The sequence below is a fragment of the Pavona decussata genome, unplaced genomic scaffold (genome assembly GCF_977016875.1).
Source record: "Pavona decussata unplaced genomic scaffold, jaPavDecu1.1 SCAFFOLD_504, whole genome shotgun sequence".
NCBI lineage: Eukaryota > Metazoa > Cnidaria > Anthozoa > Scleractinia > Agariciidae > Pavona > Pavona decussata.
The window spans coordinates 14,883-41,100 of NW_028145823.1; the positions used below are offsets into that span (position 1 = coordinate 14,883).

Genomic DNA, 26,218 nt, shown 5'->3' on the forward strand with positions numbered 1-26,218 from the left:
GCATGAAGAAATAATGAAAGCAAACGAAGAAAATAGAAGAAAGAAAAAAAAATTTTCAGAGTCTCTACCACTTCCCCCCCCCCCCCCCCCCCCCCTTTCCTTATCTCAAGGTCTGGATGAGCTAGACCCCTACTTTTACCTCAAGGTCTGGATCCATCACTGGTTTTAGAATGTTATCCACTTGGTGTCAAATTGAGACATGCATGCCTGAGCATCCCTTGGCCTGCCCCTTTCACATGACAGTTATGTAACCCTGTGGGGTGTAAGCTCAGGTGAATAGATATCATTAACTATTAAATTACATCCGTAGCTGCCAATAATGTTATTAACATCTTGAACTATTTTATTTGTTTAATTGGGTAAACATAAGGAAGTGAGAGCAATAGGAAATAGAAAAAGTGGATAACTAAATGGTACAGCACCATATCATGTTACATATCAGATCAATTAACTTGACTGTAAGGCATAAAGGGTTAAATATAATTCACTAAATTATTTCATTTACCTATGTGGGATACGTTGACAGACATTATCTTTCAGGTACAGTAGACAGGGGAAATATTCAACCAACAACCTTGCTACTAAGACAGTAAAATCTGACTTCATCTTCTCTAATTCTTCCTTATTGAGGAGGTACTCCTTGTTCTCAGAGTCATTAATGTTAGACACAAGTGGCTTTAATATTGTCATCTAGACAGTTTGAAGGGATTCTGTCAAACGTTGCAAACTGTGCAATCCAGTGCATATCTGAATTCCTGTGGTGTGACAAAACAACATTTGTCAGTACCCTGAAGTCAATTAAGTTGTCAAAAATAATTCTGAGCAGATTGCCCTCTGATTCTACAAGCTTTTGAAGATCTTTCACCTTGTTGCTACCAACATCATTCATCATCATCCCTTGCCTGTGAAATACTGAGCTTGTTAAACCTTTCAAATGTCCGCAACAAATGATAGGGCAAATAAGGTTTTACAAAATTTCCCTGACATTACCTTTATGTTAATTGAATGGGTTTATCTATGCATTATCACTGGTATGTTTTCAGCTTTCTGAACTAATTTATATAACGACACTGATCAGCAAATAGATTACAGTGAAAACGTTGAACATGTGACTTCCTATTAAATGAAAATAATGCTGCATTTCTATTTATTCTCGTATTTGAAGTAATGTATGATGTATACAGCGAAAAAGGCACCAAACAAATTCAATCTGAAGAATACAAACTGTAGTGATAATTGCAAGTTGGAATCATAATTACCTTCGTAGGTGCACTACCTGTTCCAAGTAAAACGGAGTTAATCTTTTGAACCAAAGATAACTCCCTGCATCTCTGGTTCATCAAAACGCCATAGGCAGCACACAGTCGTGCTACTTGTCTGCCATCATCTTTAAGGTTGGGCACAGCATTGGTGGCAAGAAATTCAAGGACATATCATCTGTTGCCCTGCCTTTCATTTCATTTACTATCTGCATCTACGTAAAGGAGGTCAGATTTTTCTGACCTTCTCTTGGTGAACGAAGATCTGAACAGATGGTACCCCTTTTATTTTAACACACAATTTTCTGCACTTGCTATCAACGCTTTCTAAAATTAGCGTTGGAATACACCTTCTCAGATATGGCACTTGCATGATTTGCTGTGCAAGCACAGTAGGTGTTCCTTTAATAACCTCGGCACATAACTTTGCTTTTTCCCCAGATGCATGTAAGGTGTGGAGCTTCATTGGCCTTGACCTACAAAAAAAAGAAAAAGCGAAATAATAATAGCACCTGTAACTACCGTAATTTGTCTTATATTAAACCCCACCTCTCCAAGATGCCTCAACCCTCATAAAATAGGCTTGAAAATAAGCCCCGGGAGACTATTAGTCAAGAAAGATTACGGTATGAATAACTTTATATTGATTATAATGGTCAAGCTCATTAAAGAAGATTAAGATCCTTTTTTATAATGTTTCTATTACTGAGCACAGAAACCATATTTTAGTGAAATTCAACGACAAGTTCTCAGACCTTGCGCACTTAAAGCTCGGGTTTAAATCTGATTCATGGTATGGCTTTCAAATTTAAGCGGAGAATTTCTCCTTGATTTGCCATACAGTGGTTGTATAAACAATCCTTATTCGTTGATCCCGGTGTATGTTGTGTGTGTTCCAAAAAAAACTTTACTGAAGTTTATTATCCTTCTAAGCTTACCTTTGCTTGTTGAAGCCCACAGCTGGCAAGTACATTGGCCTCCTCTGCTCTCGGCTTCGGTAGCAAATACTTCGGTAAGGCTCTTTCTTTGGTGGCCTGTGTATCAGCCGAATCGGTTGTGGCCATGCGTTTCGGTGCCGATTGGTTTAATTCGAGAGAGCAAGGTAATCTTTGATTGATGTTGAAGTCATCGTTTTTTTCGTCAAGTGACTTTGGAGGGAACTTTCCTCATCTTAACGCCCTCCGATCTGCTCTGAAAACTTTATTGACACACAAACGACTCAAATAACTTAAAATTTCGTCGGACTCTGATAAGTCAATTCCAGTAAACTGTTTAAGGTTACCCCATACCTTCAGTGGTGAATTGGCCTTATCACAGTTTTCGACGCCATTTTGACGAGTAGGCAAACAGGCTCGAAATAACAGTGTTTGTATGGAAATCCTATGTCAAATAATTTTCATAAAACATCGCTTCTGAAAAATTCATGAATTGGAAACTTTTGGCAATAGGAAAAGGATTTTAAGAACAAATTTGGAGGGATGTAGCTGTGCCAGAAAGCGTCCAGTCGTGTTTTGAACTTTTCATACATTTCCCTGTATTTTTTTCCCGCGAGCTATTTTTAGAGCAGTTCACGGCTGGTTCGCTAACAGACAAATGAAGTGCGAGAACGTGAGGGGTTCAAGACTATAGATAGACCGTTCGCGCAAACATCGCAACGGGTGGTTACAACGGTAGCAATATGCTGTCAATCAAAGTAAAATTTAACTTCCGGTGGAAATCGCTTACGTCCCAATTTCTTGGCAAATACTCACTTTTTTTCGGAAATTTTTTTTGTATGTAAGAACTTACTGGGAAGTTTATTTTTGTGTAAAAAAATGAAAATCAAAAAATTTTCTCTCTGAAGGTACACGGTAACTTTAATCACTCACCGCTGTACCCGTCTTGGCCATTTAAATGTTGCTATCTCACAGCTCCAGCATGCAAAAACACAGTACTTTTCAAGCTTCATACTTTAATCGTGTCATTAGGCAGAGTAACACTGTACATAACTTAGCTATCCCCTAAAGTTTTTCTTTTCTCATTTATTTCTAGTTTATCTTTACTTATTTGTCTTGTATAATAAAATTACTTATTTCGGGTGGGCACCTCCCATGGAATCTCGTGTCCCATTCACACCCTTACCCTTTTGGGCTTTCTATTATACTTTCCCAAATAAAGTTGTGCGATGATCCCCTCTTGCAAGAACACCAAGAGTGTTAAGGTATAAACTTAGGATGTGTATAGGGCGTCTAGGGATGTTTACTTTGCGGTAAACAAGGGGAAGTGATGAAGGTCTAATGACGTAGTATTAACCAACCGGTGGCCATGTTTGATTGACAATACTCTGGCGAAATCCAGAAATACAGGATAGAACGCCACGAAACTGACGAAAACAAATACAGTCAAAGAAAACCATTAAATATACCACGGGAAAGTGGAATCGTCAGGAATACTTATATGATGGGAATCTTTGTCCTTTTACTAACCTGCATGAACTTCCAAATTTCTGCAAGTCAAAGTCTTCAAAGGTAACTATCAACGTTGTGCCTTCTGGAATTGGAACCCAATAGGTACAGTCCATATAGGGCGGGTAGTTGTTTGGATACCCAGGACTTGTTAGCGAATTGTTTACCACTGCACCACATTCTGTAAAAAGAAAAAGTGTATTATAATCAATATGAAACTTGTTCTGGTATTACCAACACATAAAAAAGCAAATAAAGTTAAAAAGAAATAAATAAAAAGGATGATCACCACAGGAAATTAGGTGGTCGTGTCGCAATAGCATTGAACAAAGTTCACCACAGATCGCCTGCATTCGATTTTTCGAACAGTAAAACACACTCAAAAGATTGACGGTTTTACCGAGGGTTTAAACATTCCACAATTAAAGGAGGATGAACAGGAATCCTTAGAAAAGGATTTGACCTTGGAAGAACTAAAAGATGCTCTAGCATCTTTTGCAGACGATAAATCTCCAGGAGAAGATGGATTTACAAAAGAATTTTACCAAACTTTCTTCGACTTGATTGGAAAAGACCTCCTGAACTCGTACAACGATTCTTTTCAAAAAGGATCTTTATCAATTTCACAGAAAAGAGGAACAATAACACTTATCCCAAAAGGTGAAGTTAACCTGACGGATTTAAAGAATTGGCGTCCTATTTCTTTACTTAATGTTGATTATAAACTCCTTTCAAAAGTACTAGCCAAGAGAATGGAACAACTTTTACCAAAATTGATTCATACAGATCAAACCGGATTTATTAGTGGCAGATACATAGGCCAAAATATTAGACTTTTGAGCGATATAATGGAATTTTCGGATACTAAAAAGTTTCAAGGAATTTTTCTGTTTGTAGACTTTGAAAAGGCATTCGACACCTTGGAGTGGAACTTCATATTAAAATCTTTAGAGGCATTTAATTTCGGAGATAATTTTAAAAAATGGGTTTCTGTTCTTTATAACAACGTACAAAGTTCTGTCATGAATGGTGGATATATGACCAATTATTTCGAAATATCAAGAGGAGTTCGGCAAGGGTGTCCGCTTAGCCCCTGCTTGTTCATACTCGCAGTGGAGCTGTTAGCCCTTAAGATACGCCAAAACCCAAACTGTAGAGGCATACAGTTACCAAATGATCAAGAAGTAAAAATTTCACAATTCGCAGATGATACGACCATAATAACTAGCAACGTGGACTTTCTTAAATCACATCTCCAAGTCATTGATTGGTTCGGAACGGTTTCAGGCTTAAAATTAAACAAAAAGAAGACTAAGGCAATGTGGTTAGGGACAATGAAACATAGCCGTTCTAAGATACTGGAATTCAAAAGTACAAAAGATCCAATTAAAGTATTGGGTACGTTTCTGTCGTATAACCAAATTAAGAATGTTGAACAGAACTTCGTGAATAGGATTAGAAAAATGAAAACTAAGTTGAATTTATGGCTTTCTAGGGATCTTACGCTCTACGGTAAGTCTTTATTAGCTAAGACGTTAGGAGTGTCTCAATTGGTCTACGCAGCGTCCATGCTGTCTGTCCCGACTTCAGTATTAAAAAATGTCCAAGCAGAGCTGTTCAATTTCTTATGGAAAAACAAAAAAGATAAAATAAAGAGATTGGTTATGTATCAACCCCTTGCGGAAGGAGGTCTTAATTTTGTTAACTTTCCTGTAGTAGTTGAGTCTTTACGCTTAGCTTGGATAAGTAGATTTCTGAGTAATTCCCGAGACTCATGGAAAGCAATCCCCAATCATTATCTTTCCACACATGGTGGGTTACAGTTCCTTCTCAAATGTAACTATATTGCTGCCTGTATCAACAATAATTTACCTACTTTCTATCGGGAGCTTTTACAGTATTTTCAAGAGTTCAAGAACAAGACTAAAATATTTTCGTACGGTAACTTCCTGCTCTGGAATAATGAAGCGATAACCATCGAGAAAAAGATGCTATTTTGGAAATCTTGGTTTAATATGAAAATCTTCTTTATTCAAGATATTCTTAATGCTGATGGGAATTTCTTAACTTTCGCAGAATTTCAAAACAAGTTTAGTATTAAAACAAATTATCTTCATTACTTTCAACTCTTGGCTGCTATCCCTTCCGATTTGAAAAAGAAAGCCATGTCAGCTGAAGTACCGTCACATGAACAGCTACTAAATTCAACTACGGTATCCTTGTCACCTGAAAGTACGCCCGTAGATCTAGCAAACATGCGCTGCAAACATTATTATAAAGTGCTGAACAAAAACTCGACAGTGGAGCCAACTGGCATCAAAACCTGGAAAATCAACTTTGCCGACGAATATTCAGAATGGAAAAATAAATTCTTATTTATATATCTTTCAACAAGAGATAATAAACTAAGGCAGTTCTCATTCAAGCTTTTACATAGAATTCTAGTAACCAAAAAAGAACTCTTCAAATTTAGACTAGCCGATGATAAAACATGTTGTTTCTGTCCTAATCAAGACTCTATTGAACATACCTTTTTAGACTGCATTGTGTCACAGTCCTTTTACTCTGAAGCGTTAATATGGTTTAATCATGTAAATAACACTGATATTAGTCTCTCCAATAAACAAATAACCTTAAACGACATACCCGCTATTCAACAATTAACTGATTACCCAATACGCAGATTACACTTATTCGTTATTTTACTAAAACAATACATTTACGCTTGCAAATACTTTGAGAGGAAACCAACCATAAAGGAATTTCAAAATAAAGTTTTATTGCAATGGCAAATTGAGAAATGTGCTCTTCCTTAAATTCTTTTTCTATTTTCGTCAAAATATTAACCTTTGAACAAAAAGGGGGTAGTTATATGTATGTAAAATAGATACACCAGTCATGCAACAGCAACTAAAAGCTATAATAATTTTCTTCGGCGCAGTCTTGTCCTTGTTCAGCTTTGTCTCCTTTTAATTCGTGTTTCGCTTCTTTCTTATATTAATATTATTAATAGTTTATGCACTGGTACTGCAATGAGTTAATTTTCTTTTCTTTAAGTGTAAGTAGCTGTAAACAATGTAGGACGTGTTAACTGTAAAATATTGTATTGTAACTAGTTTTTGTGTGTTCCATCATAATAGAAAAAAAAAGTAATTATTGTAAGTAATCTGTACATATATCATTGTTAAATAGTGTGTCATGTAAAGCAAATAAAACCTGTTAAAAAAAAAAAAAAAAACAGTAAAACAGATTTTAATTATGTGTTATACAATGGATAGTGTAAATCTCACGTTTTGATTGTTGTAGGGGAGTTTGTACAGAGTACAGACCCACGAATGGCGTCAATGATGTGGTGTTATCGGCGCACGTGATCAGAGTCTAGAGTCCAGCCAGAGTGGTTGGTCAACAGAGGTTTTTAAAATGCTCTGGCTGGTGAGTAGCGGACGAACATAGAAAAAAATTTCGTAGGAAAGTAAAACTGTCCGATGAAAAGTCTTCTTTTTCATGGTTACTCGTTCTATAGCTCTATAATTTAGTTGCTTTTTCTTTTCGGCCAAATTTACTTGTTCACCAAACATCCGGTCTTCAAACCATTGTGATATAATGAATAATGTATGCAGTTGAATCTGAGCAGGTTTGATCCTTTTTTTTGCCAGTACTCCAGAAATTATTTTTCCTTTACTCACCCCTTTTTGTTACACGGGAGAAGAGGGGAATGTGTATTTTCCGGCCAGGCCATCAGATGCGTTTGTGTGACCTCAAGCACGTAACATAGACAATAATACTAACAAAAAAATCTGGAAATGCGTATTTCTCTTGGTGATGTAATTTTGTACGGTAACCTTTCTAAGGTCATTTCAAAAAAAGTTATACCCTGTATTTAAAAAGTTACAGTTGTATGATGTATGGTAATGTAGAGTAGTACGTAATGACTGTTAAGTCAACTGTAGTTAACCGCACTAAGTGGAAAGTAATAAGTAATGTGTAAGTAGGATAGCAATATTTGAAAACCGCATCGAGTAGTGTGTTTTATGTAATTATGATACAATAAGAAAAATTAAAAATAAACTAAAAAATGAAATAGAATCAATTATTGTTTTAGGAAGCAACCATTTAACATATTAAAAGTACAATCCACCTTTGAGTAACAGTACAAATGGATGGAAAAGTAACCGTGGTTCGCATACAACTTACTATGTGGAATAATCGCAAAAAAATCTACCTTTCCTTTTCTTGAAAAATGGTGCATTCAATACATGTAATGGGTAAACAATTATAATGTATGTTTCTTATACTTCATAGCTTAAACGAATGAACAATCTCTGTCTCCTTACCGGCCATTGCTACAACAAACTCTCTCTCGTCCATTCCATACTTGCTAGTGGCCCGGCATGTGTAGTTTCCTTCCTCCTTAACTCGGGTGCTGGCTGTGTTTGTTGTATTCACCAGTGTTGTTGAGTTTCTTATTATCGCTATATATATGGGAGGAATCCCTGTGGCTGAACACGACAGGAAGGAGCCAATCGGACTAATGAGGGATGACGATCCCAAAACTACCTTGGGTAAAACTAATACAAAAAAACGCAATTTAGAACTCTTAACACTCAATAGGGCACCTTTACTGAATAAGCGTCGAAATGCAAAGGTATAAAATTAAATCTCATATAATCAAAATGTTTTTTAAATAAAAAAATGGACGAACAAGCGGCAATCTTCGCATTTGAAAAGAAACCGACCTACTATTGTAGTTGCAGAAAAAATTCTAGGTTCCTGTACCATTTTACTGCAAAATACAACCATAGTTTAGGAGGAAGGGGGGTGGCAAAATGCACGTAAATTTTGAGTTTTGCTGCCCAAAATCATGCAAAAAAAGAGGGCAGTCTAAAGAAAATAGGAAGCAAAATTAAATTTTACGTTTGAATTCCTTTTTTTGTTTTGGTTTTCTTTAGATCGCCCTCGTTTTTGTTATTTCTAAAAAAATCTTACTCTTACAAAATTGCAAAGAAGCCTCTTTCTCTCCTAGTCTTTGCTTTGTTCTCATTGACAACATATCTAAACTACTCCTTCACCATATCGTTCTCATCGCTAAACACTATGGGCGCGTTTTTTTATTCACAATTCTGGAATGAGAATGGACAAAATGTAAAATGCGCGCGTTTTTCTATTCTGCATTCCTATTCGGGAATGGACAGAATGCCATTCATCCATTCTGCTCCCAGGGGAAGGATAAACAGAATGTTGCGAATGAAAATCCAAGATGGCGGACGGCGAGATGAGCGTTGCGGATTCAAATATTTCTCTACCGGAGAAAAAATCAGGTTACACCTTTGGACAAAATGAAACATTGCTTCTAATACGAGGAAAATTGCTGCGATAACGGCTGCAATGGCAGCCTCTTCGTCGGCCGCCATATTTGTTACGCAATGTTTACTCGGCCTGGACCGACGGGGGTTTTCTTATGCAGGCAATCCAAATTATTCCTAGCATTCCGTACCAACCATTCTTATTCCAGAATTGTGGATAAAAAAACACGCCCTATATATACACCTGCAGACTAAGAAGCATTTTCCCTTTTTTAGAAGTATACATACAATTGGTTATGAATTCCATGGACATTGAAAAACAGAGAGCTTTTAACAACAGTACTATAACTTCTTTCAAGAAGAAATGGGTCCCTTTTAGATACTCCTCCTCAGGAAGAAAGTGTTCTTTTTTATTATTATTATTATTATTTTTTTTTTTTTGTCAAACAAAATAGAAGCTGGGTATTTAAATAGCCAGGACACCCAGTGGAATTCTTTACTGATTTTTGCAATCAATATTGTAAGTAATGAAGTTGTTTAGTAAGACTTGTAGTAAGACTTTATTGTATTGTAAATACTGTTAGTATTGTAACCGATTGTAAGTAGGATAGGCATTGAGTATTATTAAAAAAGGTAAGTAGAGTTAGGATTGTAAATATAGTAAGTATTGGTAGTAGAAAAAAATTTTGTTAATATTGCAAAGCAGATTTGCATTATTGTAAGTTTTGTAAGTAGTGTGTAGTATTGTAAACACTGTTTTCCGTAGCATGCAAAAATAATTTTAAAAAAAAGTAAACCAAAAATCCACCCACAATCCCATATAGCCCTCTTATGTTTTTACTTGATTTTAGTCCTTCACCTGCGCTATGTCTTTTTTTTCTGCTAAAAAAATTCAATAACATTATCAATGTCTCCTCACCATTGATTACTGTGAACTCCCTCTCGTCAGTTCCATACTTGCTAATGGCCTGGCATGTGTAGTCTCCCTCCTCTCTTACTTGGATGCTTGCCGGGTTTGTGGTGTTTACTAGTGTTGTTGAGTTCCTTATTATCGCTATGTATATTGGGGGAATTCCTATGGCTGAACACGACAATCTGCCTTGTGGAAACTCTCGCACAACAGAAGCTGGAAACACTACCTTTGGTGAGACTAATGGAAGAGAACTCAAATCACAAAACACTCTACTGTACAAACAGAAACCACTGTATTAATGCAAACGTATCAAGAAAACATAAGTAAAGTGCTGGTAAACGAAAGGATGGGAGAAAATGAAATCCCTCAAATTGTAAAACAACTTTCTATATAACAAAACAACAACAAAAAAATGTAGCAACATGTCAGACCAGTATTCTGTGGGAGTGAGAGCTGGGGGCCTGTTTTGCAGACCTAATTTATTATTATTATTACTATTTTTTTCGCTATGCTTCCATTTACTATATCATTTCATTGTAGTATAAATCTACTGGCGTTCTATCGCGAACAGTGTTCTCTTATTGGCTACGTACCCTACTCACTATCTATTCTGTTGAGATAGTAGAATAAGTAGCCTAACTTCGCGTGGTTGACCACAAAATTGTGCCCAGTTCTTCAAGTTCTATAAGTATCTCTTCGTTAAGCGCCTCTTAACATAAGCCCGATGGTTTTTTTTTAGGTATCCACGCCATATCTTAAATGCCACTTTTGTATAGACTGTTGTTTCTTCTTGAAGGCAAATGAAAGGATTTTGAATAATTAATAGTCGAGGGGATTATAAAGAAGACAAAAATTGCTACGAAATATGGAACTAAGATTTTTCACGGTAAGAAAACGAGTTGAAAACAAGAGTTAATTGAAATTATTCTTCATTTACACTTTTAAAAGTCGGCAACTTTAAAATAAGTTTCGTTGCAATGACACATTTTTTTTAAAAGACCTAGTTTCCAAAGGGCGCTTTGACGTCAGTATATCTTTGATTATCATTTTTCAATACAAAAACTCAACTCCTCGTTTCAGTTTCGAGTGAATGACAGTTTAAACTAAAAATTTTGAATGAGATACAAAAGCGCACACACAGAAGCCAATGCAATGTGACCTATTTATATCATTATTCGACAAAAACGTGAACCTGTGTTGTTGTCAAGTTTTGAACGACTAACGGCTAGTATATTTATACTAAATCAATTAAGCCTGCATAACAGGCGCTTATTGAGCCGAGTGGGAAGAGAGAGACATTAAGCGCCAAGTGCGAGACAAGGGGGTTAGAAAAATAACCGGCTGTTGCCAGTCTATTGCATGTCCATGCACTTCCGACCGATCGTCTAGTGATCGGGAAACGCTGATTGGTTAATTTATACCACGTGATACCAACACGAGAAATTCACTACAAATAACAAACATGGCGACTGTTAGTTTCGACGAAGCTATCAAACTTGCTCTTGATTTTGTCCCTCGCGTCGACGATCTCAAGAAGGAACAGAAACTATGCATTGAGGCCTTGTTAGAAGGGAGAGATGTGTTGGGTTTGCTGCCAACTGGGTTTTGTAAAAGTTTAATTTACCAGCTTTACCCTAAAATCTTCGAGCTAATGAAATGTGAGACAAGATGTAGCCTGCATAACAGGTACTTGTTGAGCCGAGTGGGAAGACAGAGACATTAGGCGCCAAGCGCGACTCACGAGCGCGGAGCACGAAACGACGTGGAGAGAAAAATAAAGACTACTCGCTCTCGATTTCCATGCGTGATAGTTGATACAGACTTCGCCCTCATCAACTATCGCGCGATAGAAATCTCGAGCTCATAATTAATTGTTACATGTTAACACATGAGACAAAGTTTTTGAGTCTCCTAGGTTTAAAGTATTCACTATGGTAATGTACTGTATTTACATAAGTTTGAATGTAGCATGCGCAGAAAGGGAAAAAGGGGGACACAGGGCATAACAATTAAAGGTATAAACGCGAGGACGAACAAAAATATTAAATTGAAAGAAAGGACGGTAAAACGTCCTTTGTTTTCTTAATCTCACTTAACACTTAATCTCAGCTCCTGGTCATATTCTAACTCTCTTTATTGTACACGGCGGGCACATTTACACATTTATGTTGTGACAGGCTATGCAACACATTTCCTTCCCGGTATGGCCGTGCGTCGCTTCACTGTGAAACTCCCGAAGAGCAAGCTATTTATGAAATTTAGGTGTGGGTGGAGGTTGGTGGTTGTTTTCAGATAAAGGAATTATCGTGTCTAAATAAAGTTAATTGAACAATAACACCTATAAATGACATCTTACTGGAACTTTGCAGAATCAAGTATTTACGTGCCACAAAATAAATGTTTTCAGTGTGAAAACGAGAAACATAACGAAATCTTAGTACTCCCATAAAACCCAGCTGTTGTTAGAAGTGGAATATATTTGCTTTGCCATTTTTGTTATACAACAAACCAAGCGACAGTATGCCTTTGTTTATGACAGTGAATACAGACACTGTGCTTACTTACACTGTGCTGTTAGGCTACTCATTCTACTAACTATCTACAACAGAATAAAGAGGGAGTGGGGCAGCCAGTAAGAGAACAGTATTCGTGATGAAACGCTAGTAGATTTAAACTAAAGTGAAATAATATAGTCAATGAATGCTTCGGGAAAAATAATAATAATAAATTAGTTGTGAAAAACAGGCCCTCGCTTTCGTTATATGCCCTATAATAGTTCAGTGGAGAAAAAAGTTATTTTCCCGGAATTGTGTCGTATCATAATAATGCAAACCAAAAATCCACGCAGAATCCCATATGGCCCCTTTATGTTTTTAGTCCTTCAATTGCGCTCTTTTTTTCCTAAACTAAAAAACTTCAATGACATCATCTATGTGTCCTCACCATTGATTACTGTGAACTCCCTCTCGTCAGTTCCATACTTGCTAATGGCCTGGCATGTGTAGTTTCCCTCCTCTCTTACTTGGATGCTTGCCGGGTTTGTGGTGTTTACTAGTGTAGTTGAGTTCCTTATTATCGCTATGTATATTGGGGGAATTCCTATGGCTGAACACGACAATCTGCCTTGTGGAAACTCTCGCACAACAGAAGCTGGAAACACTATCTTTGGTGAGACTAATGGAAGAGAACTCAAATCAGGAAACACTCGTCTGTACAATTAGAAACCACTGTATTAATGCAAACATATCAAGAAAACATAAGTAAAGTGCTGGTAAATGAAAGGATGGGAGAAAATGAAATCCCTCAATTGTAAACCAACTTTCTATATAACAAAACAACAAAAATAAAAATGTAGCAACATGTCAGACCAGTATTCTGTGAGAGTGAGAGCTGGGGGCCTGTTTTGCAGAACTAATTTATTAATATTATTATTATTATTATTATTATTATTATTATTATTATTATTATTATTATTATTATTATTTCCATTTTTTCGCTATGCTTCCATTTACTATATCATTTCATTTTGGTATAAATCTACTGGCGAACACTGTTCTCTTATTGGCTACGTACCCTACTCACTATCTATTCTGTTGAGATAGTAGAATAAGTAGCCTAACTTCGCGTGGTTGACCACAAAATTGTGGCCAGTTCTTCAAGTTCTCTAAGTATCTCTTCGTTAAGCGCCTCTTAACATAAGCCCGGTGCTTTTTTTGAGGTATCCACGCCATATCACTTTTGTATAGACTGTTGTTTCTTCTTGAAGGCAAATGAAAGGATTTTGAATAATTAATAGTCGAGGGGATTATAAAGAAGACAAAAATTGCAACAAAATATGGAATTAAGATTTTTCACGGTAAGAAAACGAGTCGAAAACAAGAGTTAATTGAAATTATTCTTCATTTACACTTTTAAAAGTCGGCAATTTTAAAATAAGTTTCGTTGCAATGACACATTTTTTAAAAGACCTGGTTTCCAAAGGGCGCTTTGACGTCAGTATATCTTTGATTATCATTTTACAATACAAAAACTCAACTCCTCGTTTCAGTTTCGAGTGAATGACAGTTTAAACTAAAAATTTTGAATGAGATACAAAAGCGCACACACAGAAGCCAATGCAATGTGACCTATTTATATCATTATTCGACAAAAACGTGAACCTGTGTTGTTGTCAAGTTTTGAACGACTAACGGCTAGTATATTTATACTAAATCAATTAAGCCTGCATAACAGGCGCTTATTGAGCCGAGTGGGAAGAGAGAGACATTAAGCGCCAAGTGCGAGACAAGGGGGTTAGAAAAATAACCGGCTGTCGCCAGTCTATTGCATGTCCATGCACTTCCGACCGATCGTCTAGTGATCGGAAAACGCTGATTGGTTAATTTATACCACGTGATACTAACACGAGAAATTCACTACAAATAATAAACATGGCGACTGTTATTTTCGACGAAGCTATCAAACTTGCTCTTGATTTTGTCCCTCGCGTCGACGATCTCAAGAAGGAACAGAAACTATGCATTGAGGCCTTGTTAGAAGGGAGAGATGTGTTGGGTTTGCTGCCAACTGGGTTTGGTAAAAGTTTAATTTACCAGCTTCACCCTAAAATCCTTGAGCTAATGAAATGTGAGACAGGATGTAGCCTGCATAACAGGTACTTGTTGAGCCGAGTGGGAAGACAGAGACATTAAGCGCCAAGCGCGACTCACGAGCGCGGAGCACGAAACGACGTGGAGAGAAAAATAAAGACTACTCGCTCTCGATTTCCATGCGTGATAGTTGATACAGACTTCGCCCTCATCAACTATTGCGCGATAGAAATCTCGAGCTCATAATTAATTGTTACATGTTAACACATGAGACAAAGTTTTTGAGTCTCCTAGGTTTAAAGTATTCACTATGGTAATGTACTGTATTTACATAAGTTTGAATGTAGCATGCGCAGAAAGGGAAAAAGGGGGACACAGGGCATAACAATTGAAGGTATAAACGCGAGGACGAACAAAAAATATTAAATTGAAAGAAAGGACGGTTAAACGTCCTTTGTTTTCTTAATCTCACTTAACACTTTTTCCTTGGCTCCTGGTCATATTCTAACTCTCTTTATTGTACACGGCGGGCACATTTACTACTTTCCGTTTTACGTTTTGTTTTGTTTTGTTTTGTTCTTTCATTGCAACACAACTTTATGTTGTGACAGGTAATGCAACACATTTCCTTCCCGGTATGGCCGTGCGTCGCTTCACTGTGAAACTCCCGAAGAGCAAGCTATTTATGAAATTTAGGTGTGGGTGGAGGTTGGTGGTTGGTTTCAGATGAAGGAATTATCGTGTCTAAATAAAGTTAATTGAACAATAACACCTATAAATGACATCTTACTGGAACTTTGCAGAATCAAGTATTTACGTGCCACAAAATAAATGTTTTCAGTGTAAAAACGAGAAACATAACGAAATCTTAGTACTCCCATAAAACCCAGCTGTTGTTAGAAGTGGAATATATTTGCTTTGCCATTTTTGTTATACAACAAACCATGCGAGAGTTTGCCTTTGTTTATGAAAGTGAATACAGACACTGCTTACTTACACTGTGCTGTTAAGCTACTCTATTCTACTAACTATCTACAACAGAATAGAGAGGGAGTGGGGCAGCCAGTAAGAGAACAGTATTCGTGATGAAACGCTAGTAGATTTAAACTAAAGTGAAATAATATAGTCAATGAATGCTTCGGGAAAAATAATAATAATAAATTAGTTGTGAAAAACAGGCCCTCGCTTTCGTTATATGCCCTATAATAGTTCAGTGGAGAAAAAAGTTATTTTCCCGGAATTGTGTCGTATCATAATAATGCAAACCAAAAATCCACGCAGAATCCCATATGGCCCCTTTATGTTTTTAGTCCTTCAATTGCGCTCTTTTTTTCCTAAACTAAAAAACTTCAATGACATCATCTATGTGTCCTCACCATTGATTACTGTGAACTCCCTCTCGTCAGTTCCATACTTGCTAATGGCCTGGCATGTGTAATGTCCCTCCTCTCTTACTTGGATGCTTGCCGAGTTTGTGGTGTTTACCAGTGTTGTTGAGTTCCTTATTATCGCTATGTATATCGGAGGAATTCCTATGGCTGAACACGACAATCTGCCTTGTGGAAACTCTCGCACAACAGAGGCTGGAAACACTACCTTTGGTGAGACTAATGGAAAAAAAGTTCAGATCAGACAACACTTGAAAGCACAAACAGAATCCACCTGTAATAATGCCTGTAATAATGCCATATATAAAGAACACATAAATACAATTCCGGAAAACGAAAGGATGGGAGAAAATGAAATCCCTCAATTGTAAAGCAATTTATCATAAAACAGAACAAAAACAAAAATGCAGCAACATCTCAGAGACCAGTAACGTCAAATTACCTGCTACCTTGCCAAGAATAACTGTGCGGAAACATTCAACGATGACAGATAATTATCACAATGTCACCCCCTTTGCAGAACTATTGTTTGGTGTGTTTTCATTTACTATATTCCTTTACTATATTAACACATGAGGCAAAGTTCTGAACCTCCTTGGTTCAAATCATTCACTATGCTAATGTACTCTATTTACATAAGTTTGGATGTGGCATGCGCAGAAAGAAGTGTCGGGCAGACAATTGAAGCTATAAACTCGAAGAAGAACGAAAAAAAAAATGAAAGAAAAGACGGTAAAACGTCCTTTGTTTTCTTGATCTCGCTTAACACTTTCTCTTCAGCTCCTTTTCATATTATAACTCTCTTCATTGTGCATGGCAGGCACATTTACTACTTTCCGTTTCATGTTTTTACGTCGTTGTGTCACAGCTATATGTTGTCACAGGCCATCCAGCACACTTCCAATCCTATCGGGTAAAGGCGTGCTTCGCTTGAATTTTTGTAACAACTCAAACTAGTTATAAAAATTAGTGTGTCGAGGAGGGTTGCTGATTGTTATTAGCTGAACGAATTGCCGTATTCAAATAAAGGTACTTAATAAGCAATAATCATACTAAACCTTTGCAGAATCGAGTATTCGCTCGGCACGTAATGTTTTCAATATAAAAACAAAGGAGATAAGGAAACGTCAGAGCCCCCATAAACTCTAGCTGTTGTTAAAAGTGGAACACGTGTGACGTACTTTGTTATTTAATTTTGTTGTACAATAAACCAAGTTTTGTTTACTGCAGTGAATACAGACACTGTTCTTACCCCCGCCCATTTTGGCGTCATTCCAACTAGTAAAGTCTCGTCGAATTTATTAAAAATATGTTCGACAAAGAGTCGACTTAATTCCAGCGTGGTAGCAGACGTCGAATCGACGTCGATCCTAATTGACATGTTGCACTTCATTAAAAACACGGGAATAAGCACGTGTCCCCGTGCTATTCACTTGATAGGCGGCTAGTTACTTCTAGGACTTGCTAGCAAAATGCCGAAATACGGTGCTCGTCTGGCCTTTCTTTGGCAAGTGATTGCGAAAAACTAGAATGAGAAGACTCGCATTACATACAGCTTTTAGCATATATGGTAAATAGGCAATTCGCATTTCAAGCATTTATATTTAGTGTTCATGAAACACGAAAAACACATTTCCATCACGATGTGCGAAGTCAGCTACAACTTTCGATAGCTCGCCATTCCCGGTACAAAATTGTACAGCGCATGCTCGTCAGGGGTGGGGGGAGGGGGTAGCGTTTGGCAGACGGAGGAGTCGGTATTTTTGTTGACGTTTACGTAGCCCATCACATTTGAATCAATTATTTTGTAATTTGTATGATTTATAATTGAGTTCAGTGCGTGTTTGGACCGGCCTTTGCTGAAGCGCCAAACCGCTGTCGCATCCGACTTGGAAAGTCGAACTTATGCTGGAGTAGAACCAATTAATTTGAGTCGAACTTAATTGCGACAAACGTCGCACCATCCATGCGCCTATTTCAAAATTGATAAGTTCGACGAATTAAGTTCGACAAAGATTCGACGTTTGCTCCAGGCCTAACCTTTTAAAAACATAAAATTTGGCTTTTGTTTAGTTTTTCCCTTTCTCTTGTCGAAGGTTTTAATCAAACAAGAAGAGGCACTGCAGGTCAACAAAGATTTCCTTGGTATTTAATTGATCTATTTTAATTGTCGAGTTTGATCCCTGTCCTTGATACCGAATGGTATTCGGAATCCTTTTTGTTTTTTGTTTTTTGACACCAAAATCCTGGTTGAATGTTATGACTGCATAGTCTTCAGATATACAAAGTTGATTTAAAACAATACCTATTGTTGTCGAATTTGATCCGCTGTCTTTGATGTGGAAAAGTATTCGAAATCCTTTCCTTTCATCAAAATAGTCTGAGTGGAATGTTATGACTGCATTGTCTCCAGTCACTTCAACCTTCTTCCCAGTCTTCTTACCACAGTGCTTTCCGGACGACGGCTTTGTATCATTAGTAATCTTCAAATAGTCCCACCTGCAAAGAAACATATTTGTGCTTTGTTTAAGGAATCACGATGTAACAGGTTTAGTTGTTGTCTTTAATGGCTTCCTAGAAATGTTGCAGTGTTTCAGCTTGAAATTCAGTTAATGATAATCGAAGAAAATTTATTGCACAGTTTTGTCTTGTTTTGACCCTAGTTTAAGTTTCACACTGCTTTTAAAAACATGAGCAAGGAAAGAAGTCGAGGAATTCAGAGTGATATCTTGAGTAAACAGGAGAAGATTCGCAAAGAAGCTACTGGCGGTTTCTCCCCGAACTAACTTCGAAGCAACACCTTGAAAAATTCCATACTAATCACGCAATTTCAACCTAAAGCCTGGAGAAAATTGTGATTAGTTCAAACAACTTCCCTGTTTTGCCTTCATGATTGTTTTCAAGATTCAAATCTTCTACTCTATGTCAACTGGGACTATTTCAACTTTCTTGGTTGATTCCCAGGGATTAGCAAGATTACCACTATCTTTTTCACCGAATTACATATCGAATATCTAAAAACAAGGCAAAAGCTAAAGTTGAAACAACATCTCTGTCTTTCCTCAAGGTGGGTGTGCGTCATGAACGAATATCGTTTTCAAGATTTAAATCTTTTCTTTTTTTCTGTCAAATAGGAACTACTTAAAGCTTCTCGGTCCATTTGTAGCGATTACAAGATTACCACTATCTTTTTTAACCGAAGGACATAACAAAACGGCTAACGAGAATCCAAAAATCAGCAAATATGTGAGGCCTCAATAATGCATCTTGGTATAACTGAAATTAATCAAACTTTGTATCATAATAGGTTTTTCCACATGTTGACGAAAAACTACAGTTTTACTGCTGTGAGCACCAAAGATTGCTTGATTCAAATTTTTAAAGAAAATAATTCTTATGAGTATGTAGTGGATAGGTCCTTTCACGAGCTGCAATTTGTGTAAAACACGCCTGAAGAATAAATTCAAGTACGCTAAAAGAGCGTGTAATTTCACATGACAATCGCTTGGTTTTTTTGGTTTTTGATTTGCATTTACACACTAGTGACGTAAACTAAAAGCGAATGTTATTAAATCTACTCTCAGTTGCATTGATACACCTTGGCCAGAGTCACTCTCCTTTTTTATTGGTATTCGATTCACCAGTTTGGTTTCGTTTTCAGTCCGCGAGGTCAAATTTTATCCCAGGCGGAAATTGGTTGTGAGTAGTCTTATGAAAGTGGGGTACGCCCTGGTGATACAAACTAAGTTCTGTTTAGGTATGTGCCTCTCGAAGGGTAAATGGTTAGTATTAAACGCGTCCTAAATCTGCCAATCTGGTAAGAAGCAAAGTTTACAACTTTGTTTGAGTGTTTCGTGTAAAGTGGATGCGGTCCCAAGGGAACCCTCAGAGCGAGTTTGCATGAGCGTCCTGCTACAGCAGCTGATTTATCGAGAAGATTTTGATGCTGTTTGTTTGTGTAAAACGGGGGCTCAACACCTCTGTTCCGGATAGTGAGCTATTCTAGGGTTACTCTATCCCTCACTGGGATATCATTGGACGCGTTGGTGGCGGTGTGTTACTCGCAATTAAGTCTGTTATACAAGTTTGTTGTCGTAGCAGTTGCAACCGGCGCCGGGAAGTCTGTTATCCTTTATACATTTTATCGCCCGCCTGGCTCCTCAGCGGATATTATACACTGTCTTAAATGTTCACTTCAAGAGGACGCTGAGTCCACTTCTATTGTTTTGCTAGGCTACTGGAATTTTCAATCCCCCACCCCCCTCCCAATCGAGTGGTTGTCCAATCCATCTGCGCCAATAAATCAGTACTAGAGGACAAGTGGTGGGTAATATATTTTGTGATCTGGACCCGGGGACAATTTTCTCTATCAGTTTGGAAGCGACGTTACTAACATTACCGGTGGTAAATAAGATTCGCTGCTTTGTAATCGTCCCAAAATTATTGAAGATGTGTTAACATCAACCTTTGGACAACGCGCCTTTCCAAATGATCATTATATCATAGAATTGACCGGCAGGGTAAAATTCGAGCGAGCTAAGGCTGTTGGGCGCTGGGTTTGCGATTATAAGCACGGTAATTTGAAGATCTTCACAGATTTGTTTTCGCATGTTCCCTTCGACAATGCTTTCTTAGGCGAGTGCTGGGGGTAACGGAAGGTTTCTTAATTTGCCGCTGTTGACCAACATGAACCACTGAACCATGGCTGAGGTACGACTTTTCCCGACCCTTGGATAGGTGCTAGAGACGTTAAAGCCGTCTGGTATGAAAACGGGACGCATAAAAGTAGACGACCTAACAGAAATAAACAAGATTTTTCTAAAAAAATACTGGTTTTTTTTCTTGGAGGACACTGGACACGAGCAAACTTGGAGCCAAACCCGAATATACAGGGTGTTTCAAAAGTTCGTCGACACTTTTTTAATACAAATAAATGATAGTTTTCTTTGACCACTGTTGAAACATCAATATCCAGAGTGCCCCTCATTGTTCTGAATAACGTTTTTGAGCCGTTGCGGTATGGAACGAGCTAGCTCCCTTAGGCTTGCTAGCGGTATGTTCCGCCAGGATTACCGTAACCTGGATTTTAGTCCTCCCATCGTCTTAGGGATCGGATCTCTGAATGCAGCTTCGTCGATGATGCTCCATAGGTTTTCAATGGAGTTGAGGTTAGGCGAATTTAGAATTTACTGGCCACTCATCTTTTTGGATAAAATTCGGGATGTTTCTCTTGCACCACTGCTGTGTTGCTTTCGCCGTATGAGCTGGTGCGCCATCTTGAACGAAGGTCGCACTGCTATTGTTCGTGAAAAGCTTTCGTTTTACATGCTCTTCTGTTTTAGATCTTCGGCTGAAAAGAGGTTTCACTTCTTTCTCAAGGATTTTTGTGATATAATACTCTGCCGTTACAGTTTGTCCTTGCGGGATGAAATGTAGGGAAGTAAGGCCGCGGCCTGTCATGCCACCCCAAACCATCCATTTGGCGCTTCCTTTAACTTGGTACGATGGCGGAACTTGACTCTCCTGTGACCCCCATACGATATCGTTTTTAGGGTTCGGAAGATGTAAACGGTATTTAGGGCACTCATCGCTAAAGAGAAAATTTTCCCATTCATCTGCTGTAAATTTACGATATTTACGAGCGAATACTAAGCGAGCTTTCCTCTTGTTGTTGCTCAGAAGTAGAGCTTTTTATGTCTCAAAGGTTTCCATCCTTTTCTTGACATATACCTCCACACTGTTGGTGCAGATCCAGGCAGCCTTTTGTTCTTCAGTTGTTTGCTTATTTTTTCTTGTAGAATTTCCTCTTTTATGCTTTGCTTTTACTATAACTTTCTTTGCGGCTGTGTCAAGGACTGATGGTCGCTTGTCGTAAAACTCTTGTCAACTCGACCACTTTGCTACCCAGCTCTTGCTTTTTTTGCAGTATCTTAGCCGTTTCTCGAACAGATACTCCAGATAATCGTAGAGTTGCTGCCTGTGCTCTTAAATAGACTGCTTTTATAGGGTTCATAATTAGAAATTATATCAAGAGGTCGAAAATCTACAGTATGTAGTTGCTACTGAAAACAGACAAAAATAGCGGGAAAGTACAGAAACACACACGGCACAGATTTGCACCTTTTGGCGGGAAAATATTTTTTTCAACGAGGCTTTTTATCTGACTCATACAAAAGTTCTGAAAATCGATAAGCAGTAAGATTTGTTAATATCTGCAAGAAAATGGAGAGAAATATAAGAAATCTGGATAAAGTATAGACTTTTTAAAATGTCCACGAACTTTTGAAACACCCTGTACAAACAAATAAACATGACAGAATTACAGCTTCTGAAGTATATTTCTCAACATCTCCACAGCTTTTGACGAAGAAAAAACAGTCGAGGAAGCGGCAAATTACAGGCTACGGACGAGGAACTAGATATGGCCAAAGTTCTTAGCTTGTGTGCCATGACGATCGGTAGACTGAAGGAAGGAACGAAGAGCAGATGAACAAAGGAGTTAAGGGCTAAATGCGTCCCAGTTAGGGAATCCCGTTTTTATACTAGTCGCAAGTCGTCTGTTAAATGCGTCGTTTAGACGCACTTAAGGACGGTGCCTACTTTTGTTATTGCGCATACATTCTGCGCATCTCGAGATACACGGGTTTCCTATGGGTGGTGCCTACTAATACAGTGATATTTTTGGGCAGTTTAAAACTATGCGGAGAAAGCTGAACTTAGCAAGTGCTCTTGGTATCCAAAAAGAAAATAGGGGGTAACGTTACCACGCATTTTTCAGAAATAATAAAGCTTCAATTTTGAAAAAAAAATTGCTTTGTATTTTACTACTTTTTAGAATAATTATTGCTTATTTATCTCTAAAAATGGGTGGTTATCCCCAATTTTCTTTTTGGGTTTCAATAGCCTTTGCTAAAAACTACTTTTTCCGCATAGCCATAAACCGCGCAAAAATACTTATGTAATTGTAGGCACCGTCCTTAACACGACGTTAAAATTGTCAGACGTTAAATGCGTCTGTCTTATTTACCGTTTTTATACAAGACGTTAAAGTCGTCGAAGACGTCTTTACCGTGTGTAGCATAAAAAACGGTCGGCATCGACGGTGAAATTCGTCATCATATTCATAAGATGCACGTAAGTAAATGCGTCAGTTAATAAGTGTGGTGATCGCCAGGAAAACTGCGCACGCGAGGCAAAAAAATGTTGCTTTTAGTGGGAAGGTAACACCGTCAGTATTTGCCCGAAAATGAAGGGACAAAAAATGAAAAGCTGTTGGAAAAGCTGAACATTTTAATTCTTATTTTTACTGTCTTTCTGACTTGAGGACCTTCTGTTAATAATGCCAACTTTAAAGATTCATCAGTTTCAACGGAAAATGTCCACGGAAATACAGGATAGAAAGTCACGAAACAGACGACAACAAATATAATCAAAGAAAACTTAAATGATCTATAACCATTAAATATACCACGGGAAAGTAAATTCGTCAGGAATACTTATATGATGGGAATCTTTGTCCTTTTATTTACCCGCATGAACTTTCATTTTCCAAGTCAAAGTCTTCAAAGGTAACTATCAAGGTTTTGCCTTCTGGAATTGGAACCCAATAGGTACAGTCCATACGATGTGGGTAGTTGTTTGGATACCCAGGACTTGTTAGCGAATTGTTTACCACTGCACCACATTCTGTAAAAAGAAAAAGTGTATTATAATCAATACGAGTAGTATATGTTCATTGGAATTATCCCCGTTAGTGTCGAGGTAAGGTCGAGATAAGGTCGAGGTGTCGTGGTAAATCATTGATATTCCTAAGCGTCGAGTCAATGTCGAGGTTTACTAATGAGCGTCACTCTTGCACAAAGGAAACAATAGACATACCCAGGCTTGCCCGCTCTATTCCCACCCTGATTGGATCTTAAGATTTATATTGTCTGTTTTGAATAAAAAACGGGTAGATTTCGAAAGCGTCATTCCTTCATTCAACTTAAACTCGCTGGGAAAACTTTTTCCGATCTTTAAAACGTTAGTACCGTTGAAAATGGCTTTTTTTCACCAACTTTATTGATCTTCAAGCTGCCTTGAGCGCTTGTTTAACTGTCCGCGACTGGGAGGTGTTGTTTGAAGCCCCGTTTGCTGGGAAAATTTATCTCCGATATTTCAGGTTATTCGTGACGATTATCGATCATTACCGTCAAAAAACAAAACACACACACATATATACACAAAGTGGCGCTGCAAACTCTATATTTCAAGTTTGTTTGACTATTACAAGACCGTTTTCTCCTATCTATCTCGAGGAAATAAAAAACTATTAAAGTCACGCACCGTTAGTCAGTTAATTATGCGGGTCCACGAGCCTTAAGTTGCATACAAATTAGTTCAGTTCTACCCAAGGGAGTATCTTGACGCATTAGTATATAATCAATTTTATATAACTTAACAAGGATCAATTAAAACACGCGACTTATAATTGCTAGCAATAGAACCAGACAAGAGATATCGTTTTAAAAACTTTATTAAAAAACAATGAGGAAAAAGAGTCAAATACTCAGCGATTTGAAAGGAAAAGGAATGAAAATGAATCATTTGACTGACTATTACAAATCCGTTTTTTTCCGTTTTATTTCGAGGAATAATAAATATTCCTTCCGTGTCTACACAATTTTCCTATGGCCTCTAAGCCAAGAGTTCGACTTTCTTTGTTTCTTGCGGTTTGCCTTGTTCTTTGAAGTCGGTCTTTTAGTTTTTGCTTTAAAAGAGGCCTCATTTCTCCGCTGTCTTGACAGTTCGTACACCGTTTCTTGTGTCTGTGCTGGATTGTGATAGTGATTTTTTCCGGAATTATCCGCTTCACTTTCATAAACTACGACTTTAACTTTAGGTTGCAGTTTCGCCTCTTGTAAATACTGTCTTCGCTGTATGTGCCCTAACTGATGAACATCCGCGAGATGGTTAGCTAATCTGACAAGGTATTTAGCCCCGCAAGATGGAATCGGACAGTTTCTGCAAACTCTCTTGTAAACCATGTTGACAGTTTGGTGACTGAACACAAATGACATCTTTTTCGCAAATAGTCAGGTTATATAGAGTGTCAGAAGGGCCAAACACAGACCAGAAAGGCCATAACCAGGCCAAACACAGGCCTGAAAGGCCATAACCAGGCCTGAAAGGCCAAAACAACGCCAAAAGGGACAAAAGGAGACAAACGGGCCGTTTCTAGTCTTCTTTTATTTATGAAGGAGAACGCTTAGTAACCCCGCCTTCATCAATTTTCTATAAAAGAGACGCGTTACTTTCTGAAGTTTAGTTTCCTGTCAGAAGGCGTGCGGTTCAAACCAAAGATGACGAGCACAAACTATACCTTATACCTGCAACAAGGTGCTGGAAATGATGAAGACAATGAAGAAAGCGATTTCTCCCAAGAAAGCGATTTCTCCCAAGAAAGCGAAGTTTCTAGTCAAGGAACGGAGTCTTCCCAAGAAGAAGAAACAGAAAACTTAGAGCCGTGGTCACGCATTCTTGATGAAGCCGAGAACCGTCACAAGACCCAGCTTAACGCTTTGATCAATCAATACCAAGAAAACGGCGATTCAGAAGATGTGGCTCGTAGTAAAGCCGTAAACGCTCTCGTTCCTGTTTACAGAAAAGAGCTGAGAAAAGTGCTCTTAGAGAATCTACAATGGATGCGTGCAATGAAAAAAGATCCCACCTTCAAAAAAGTGATGGAAACTCAAAAAGAGCTTAAAGACACAGAAGGATTTGATTGGTTGGAATCGACGGAACTTGCTATCGATAAGCGGAAATTCTTACTCAATCGATTGTACGAAAAGTAGCCCATTCCACAAGATCAAGACTAAACCTATTATGAATGTTATGGAATTTTATTTTATTTCCGGGACCTTTGTATTGTTGCATTTCAATAAAACTGTAAACAAGCAAACTTTAAGTGTGTTGATTGATGACTTGAAAATAATAACAATAATAGTAAACTTGTACAAAAAATTAAAATAAAAATCTGAAATTTGAAATACAAATTACTAAAGCAAGATCAAAACTTTTTAATTAAACACTGTTATTTGTGATGACACTTTTAAATAAAGATGATGATTCCAAAGTTGAGAGCTGTTGCGTGACTAGCGACGCGCGACACCCACGCGTGTGTCTGAGAAAAATAATAATACTACTTATAATAATAATAATAATAATAATAATAATAATAATAATAATAATAATAATAATAATAAAAAAACATATAACTACAAATGGCCCGTTTGTCTCCTTTTGTCCCTTTTGGCGTTGTTTTGGCCTTTCAGGCCTGGTTA

At 37.7% G+C, this 26,218-nt stretch overlaps 1 protein-coding gene and 1 long non-coding RNA gene across 3 annotated transcripts; both read right to left on the minus strand.

Moving 5' to 3' along the window:
* Nucleotides 1-342: 342 nt before the first annotated feature.
* LOC146450126 (uncharacterized) lies at nucleotides 343-2,330 on the minus strand. Its single transcript, XR_014860389.1, has 3 exons — nucleotides 2,198-2,330; nucleotides 1,260-1,735; nucleotides 343-788 (listed from the first exon to the last, which is right to left on the minus strand). It is a non-coding gene; the product is annotated as an uncharacterized LOC146450126 (long non-coding RNA).
* A 698-nt stretch (nucleotides 2,331-3,028) lies between these two features.
* LOC146450127 (CUB domain-containing protein 2-like) lies at nucleotides 3,029-23,577 on the minus strand. 2 transcript variants are annotated; one of them, XM_085100714.1, is made up of 6 exons: nucleotides 23,426-23,577; nucleotides 18,202-18,395; nucleotides 12,863-13,093; nucleotides 9,926-10,156; nucleotides 8,038-8,271; nucleotides 3,029-3,884 (listed from the first exon to the last, which is right to left on the minus strand). In XM_085100714.1, exons 1-6 carry the CDS (start codon nucleotides 23,515-23,517, stop codon nucleotides 3,682-3,684), a joined length of 1,185 nt encoding a protein of 394 aa, XP_084956840.1. In that variant the 5' UTR covers nucleotides 23,518-23,577; the 3' UTR covers nucleotides 3,029-3,681. The 2 variants fall into 2 exon arrangements, with proteins under 2 accessions (XP_084956840.1, XP_084956841.1); XM_085100715.1 differs by lacking the exon at nucleotides 12,863-13,093.
* Between the last annotated feature and the right edge of the window lie 2,641 nt (nucleotides 23,578-26,218).

What these genes read in the sequence shown, in the direction of transcription:
- LOC146450127 (XM_085100714.1), bottom strand. Translation starts at nt 23,517, where the DNA reads ATGGACTGTACCTATTGGGTTCCAATTCCAGAAGGCAAAACCTTGATA. An exon ending in ATCAAATTCGACAACAATAG is followed by an intron (nt 13,094 to 18,201) that starts GTATTGTTTTAA and finishes CTCTTCCATTAG; the next exon opens with TCTCACCAAAGATAGTGTTT. An exon ending in GGAGTTCACAGTAATCAATG is followed by an intron (nt 10,157 to 12,862) that starts GTGAGGACACAT and finishes CTCTTCCATTAG; the next exon opens with TCTCACCAAAGGTAGTGTTT.